Source organism: Mercurialis annua, linkage group LG4 (assembly GCF_937616625.2).
Source record: "Mercurialis annua linkage group LG4, ddMerAnnu1.2, whole genome shotgun sequence".
NCBI classification, from domain to species: Eukaryota; Viridiplantae; Streptophyta; class Magnoliopsida; order Malpighiales; family Euphorbiaceae; genus Mercurialis; species Mercurialis annua.
Window position 1 is genome coordinate 25,108,694 of NC_065573.1, and position 5,662 is coordinate 25,114,355.

The window sequence follows — 5,662 nt, forward strand, 5'->3', positions numbered from 1 at the left end:
TTAAAAGAGATGCCTAATTCTCAATACCATAAAGAAAACTAGTATGAAAAATGATATTAAATACTGTATTTAACTCTGAAAACAAACTAGATAAACACTATACAGTAAACCCTCTAATAATTAATACTCAATAAATTAATAATTCTAATAATTAATAAAATTTTAGGAAATCTATTTGAATATTACATCTTATAAAGTATTCAATAAATTAATAATTCTAATAATTAATAAATTTTTAATTCACCATGTATATTAATTATCAGAAGGTCGACCGTAAATTCTATAGTAAAAAACATACATTTACCTTTTCAAAATAGGAAATTATATGGGAAGCTCTGGAAATTTCATTATAGCTTTCACGCTTCTCCAAGCAACTGAAAGTTCCTATTCCTATTAGGAGAAACATTTAACCAACAAAATTTCATTTGTTTGAAAAGGAAATCTGTTTCTGGGTGGGATTAGGAACTACAAATATATGTATATATAAGGCACCCTATGACCCTAAAACAAAATTATATCACACCATAACAAATTTGTTTTGCCGTACTCACTTCTTCATATTGCTTTTGCTTTTAATCAATTTCTCTTGTACTTTGTTTTTGCGGTTCACGTCATGTCTAACCAAGCTGGCTCATCTGATTCTGGAGGAACAAAAAAAGATTACAGTACTGCAATTTTAGAACGTACAAAATCACCGAATCGACTTGTTGTTGATGAATCCATTAACGACGATAACTCCATTATTTCTCTCCATCCTCATACTATGGACACTCTCCAGTTTTTTCTCGGCGACACCATCTTGATCAAAGGAAAGAAAAGGAAGGACACAATCTGCATTGCTCATGCAGACGAATCATGCGAAGGGTCGAAAATCAGGATGAACAAGGTCGTCAGGTCGAACCTGAGAGTTAGGCTTGGAGATGTTGTCTCTGTTCATCAATCTCCTGATGTTAAATACTGCAAGCGTGTGAATATTCAGCCTATTGATGACACAATTGAAGGGGTTTCGGGGAATCTGTTTGATGTGTATCTGAAACCTTATTTTCTTGAAACGTTTCGTCCCATCAGGACAGGTGATTTGTTTCTTGTACGAGGTGGGATGAGAAGTGTTGAGTTTAAGGTTATGGCCACTGATCCTGATGAGTACTGTGTGGTTGCGCCGGATACGGAGATTTTCTACGACGAAGAGGGGGTGAGTAGGGAAGAGGGAGACAGATTGGATGAGATTGGGTATGATGATGTTGGTGGCGTCAGGAAACAGATGGCTCAGATTAGGGAAGCGGTGGAGCTTCCGTTGAGGCATCCGAAGCTTTTCAAGACGATTGGAGTGAAGCCGCCGAAGGGAATTCTGCTCTATGGGCCTCCTGGAACGGGAAAGACGTTGATTGCGCGCGCCATCGCGAACGAAACGGGTGCTTTTTTCTTCTGTATTAATGGACCTGAGATTATGTCGAAAATGGCTGGGGAAAGTGAAAGTAATCTCAGGAAAGCTTTTGAGGAAGCAGAGAAGAATGCGCCTTCCATTATTTTTATTGATGAAATCGACTCCATTGCGCCTAAAAGAGACAAAACGAACGGAGAAGTTGAAAGGAGAATAGTCTCGCAGCTTTTAACGCTCATGGACGGACTTAAATCTCGCGCACATGTTATTGTCATAGGAGCAACAAATCGTCCCAACAGTATTGATCCAGCTCTGAGGAGATTCGGGAGATTCGACAGGGAAATCGATATTGGTGTTCCTGATGAAGTTGGCCGTCTCGAGGTTCTTAGAATCCATACTAAGAACATGAAGCTTACCGAGGATGTCGATTTGGGAAAAACTGCGAAGAACACACATGGTTATGTTGGTGCTGATTTAGCAGCGCTTTGCACGGAGGCTGCACTTCAGTGTATCAGAGAAAAAATGGATGTGATTGACTTAGAAGACGAATCCATAGATGCTGAGATACTTAACTCCATGGCGGTCACTAACGAACACTTCGACACTGCTCTAGGGATCAGTAACCCATCGGCTTTGCGCGAAACGGTTGTTGAAGTGCCTAATGTAAGCTGGGAAGATGTTGGTGGGCTCGAAACTGTGAAGCGCGAGCTTCAAGAGACAGTTCAATATCCGGTGGAGCATCCTGAGAAATTTGAGAAATTTGGCATGTCGCCATCGAAAGGTGTTCTGTTCTACGGTCCGCCTGGTTGTGGTAAAACTCTTCTAGCCAAAGCTATTGCGAATGAATGCCAGGCTAATTTCATTAGCATCAAAGGTCCTGAATTGCTTACCATGTGGTTCGGAGAAAGCGAAGCCAATGTGCGAGAAATTTTCGACAAGGCTCGTCAGTCTGCACCTTGTGTTCTGTTCTTTGATGAGCTTGACTCAATTGCGACTCAGAGAGGTAGTAGCGGAGGAGATGCCGGTGGTGCTGGCGATAGGGTTTTGAATCAGCTTTTAACAGAAATGGACGGAATGTCAGCTAAGAAAACAGTTTTCATAATCGGTGCTACTAACCGACCAGATATAATCGACTCTGCACTTCTCCGACCTGGCAGGCTCGATCAACTAATCTATATTCCTCTTCCTGACGAAGACTCTCGCCATCAGATTCTCAAGGCGTGCCTCAGGAAATCACCGGTTGCCAAAGACGTTGATCTCAGACTACTTGCGAAATACACTCAGGGTTTCAGCGGGGCTGATTTGACTGAAATCTGCCAGCGCGCTTGCAAATACGCTATCAGGGAGAACATTGAAAAGGATATTGAGAGGGAGAGGAAGCGAAGAGATAATCCTGACGCTATGGAGGAAGACATGGATGAAGATGATGAAGTGGCAGAGATTAACGCGTCACATTTTGAGGAATCGATGAAGTACGCTCGCCGTAGTGTAAGTGATGCTGATATCAGGAAATACCAGGGGTTTTCTCAGACTTTGCATCAATCAAGAGGCGTTGGATCGGAATTCAGGTTTTCTGAAACCAATGGATCAGCTGCTGGAACTGATCTGTTTGCGAATTCTGCTGCCGGGGCTGATGATGATGATTTATACAATTAGACTGTCTTTTTTATTTTCTTACATCTATACTAGTTGTAGTCTTTAGTTTTAATTATGGATGATTGTGTTTTTTAGTTACAAGTTTATTAGTATTTGATCATTTTTTAAAATTATCTTGAAACTTCCCAGTTCTGTTTCAATGTTTCATTTAATTTTCAAATATATTTCTGACTATTCAATAATTATATATTTATAATACTAATACCGTTTCGGCATTTCCGTTTCCAAGGGCATTCTTTTGCATGTCTCAGTGTAGTGCAGAGTTGTTAATGTAAGGATCCCAGAAGTTATTATACATATAATGGTTAATTAATTATGGGTTATTAATACTAATGATTAACTTTTAATTGAAATTAATTTGTTCATGATCAAATCAATCAATAGGGTGGAATGTGATCAATAATTGTTAAAATATCACAGAAGGATAAAAAAACTAAAAAAGAATATAACGCTTTTAAAAAACAGAAAAGTGTGAATAATTAATTTTGAATTTTGAATTTTATAAACATATTTATTATTTATATGCATACTTTTAATGTTTATTTTTAAATTTCACCCAAAAATAATACCCCTAATTGAAATTTCTATCTTTACCTATGAATATAAAATGCTATTAACTATGATAAAGAGATGTGAGTATAAACGATAAACAATTAAAGACAAATAAAATATTTTCATCAAATGACGAATATCTTTAATATTTAGTTGTTTATGTATATGTTTATATTTAAAATTTGATGACATGTGATTTTATTACAATACAAGTGTATTGGAAATATAAAAAGTATTTAGAGTTACAATAAACACCATAGACATATAAAAGTAGAAAAATTATTACACACAACCGTTGCGCCATGTCATTCCTGCAACAAACCAATTGTGCGTTAGCTATGTGGAAAATTGAATGATAAAAAAAATAAGTAATAATTAAAAGATTCCCTATCGCAAATGCTCATTGGCTTGATATAAAAATGACGTGGCGCAACGGTTGCATGGGATACACTCATAAAAGTATCAAGAACAAAAAAATCTTCAATAAATTAAAGTTTTACGAGGAAATGTTTTTTTGGTGGATTTTATTTTAATTAGAATCCATTTTTTTTGTTTCTTTCCTCTCTTTTTTTAATACGTCAAACTTTAATAAACAGAATTTGAAACAATTTTATTTGTAAGAAATCAGAAAAATTTAAAAATTAAATCTGATGAACTAACATGGAAACAAAAAATAAATTACTTGTTTCGCCAATTAAGTACAGTACTCGATCAAACTTCTTCAATGTCCACTAACTAATTTCCGATATCAAAAATTAGAGTCATAACCTTCGATCAATCATCACCCCAACCAACCCTTAAAGAAAAGGGACAACAAACATTTCGTAAAGAAAACAAAACAAACTTTTGACATAGAAAGGATAAAAAAGAACAGGAAACAACAATAAAAACACTAATATAGTACATAAACGATTTCATTTTCATTGTTGGAAGGTTTTTAATCTATTTTCGACTCGATTTTCGACGATAAATATTAATCCATCAAAAATAAAAAATAAAAAAAAGTTGGTTATTTATTAAACTTTATGAAATTAAAGCGAAATTAAGAAAGAGATGACTACCGCCAACAGTAAAATCAAATCATTGACGGCAGCTAGCTAGCAAAAAAATAAAAAAATAAACAATTGGTGTTTATAATCTTTTTTTTTATTAAAAAAAGAAAAAATGAGAGGTTGCTAGTTTCGTTCCTTTTTAATCACCATTTAATTGTCAAAAATGTTAAACATTCAAACAAAAATTATGTTAACAAACATAGAAAAATAAAAAGAGATAATATTTTTATAAATAGTTCAATATGATACCAATATAGAAATATTAATCTAGATATATAGCAAATAAAAAATATACTGCGGCTTAATCTTTCTATTTAGTAAGTTTATGCGTCATACTGGGTCATAAAAACTTAAATAATTAAATAAAATATTTTTTATGTAGTAATATTGCAAAATTATAAAAATGACAACATTACAGTATTACTTAAATTATGTTAAACAAATATAAATATATTTTGTGGCCAAAAAATATAATTATTTAATTTTTGATAAAATAATAACTTTATTCATTAATATTTTTGGGTGGAGATATTCGTACTCCACCCAATTACAAATCCGCTCCAATATTTTTTATTTTAATTCTTAATGACTTTGTTATCCCGGCTCATTATGGTTTTCAAATCTATGTTTATATAGTTCTTTAGAGTTTGGACCAATATCTATATCCACGGGCGGATCTAGGAAGACTTTATACTGGTAAATTGACTATTTTATTATTTTGAATCTATAAAAAAAATATAAACATATAAATTAATATTATCATTTTTTCATCTTAAAATTCGTAGCAATAAAATTTACATTTTGTCCATTTTATTCTTTTACAAACTTTGGATACAATTTCACCAAACATATAAAATATTTCTAGATCTGTCATTGTCTATATCCCATTTCATAATCGTTCAATAATTATGGAGCTTAAATTTTTTATGATTAATTTATATTTTTCATAATTTGTTTAATTGTATTTAATTTTAAATTTTTGTTACTTTTTATGTATTTTAAAGTCTTTGTTGGCTTACAC

At 33.5% G+C, this 5,662-nt stretch overlaps 1 protein-coding gene across 1 annotated transcript; it reads left to right on the forward strand.

Annotated features, from left to right (window-relative positions):
* The first annotated feature begins 511 nt into the window (after positions 1–511).
* On the forward strand, positions 512–3,149 carry LOC126677725 (cell division cycle protein 48 homolog). Its single transcript, XM_050372488.2, has one exon. It carries the CDS (start codon positions 614–616, stop codon positions 3,035–3,037), a length of 2,424 nt encoding a protein of 807 aa, XP_050228445.1. The 5' UTR covers positions 512–613; the 3' UTR covers positions 3,038–3,149.
* The last annotated feature ends 2,513 nt before the right edge of the window (positions 3,150–5,662 follow it).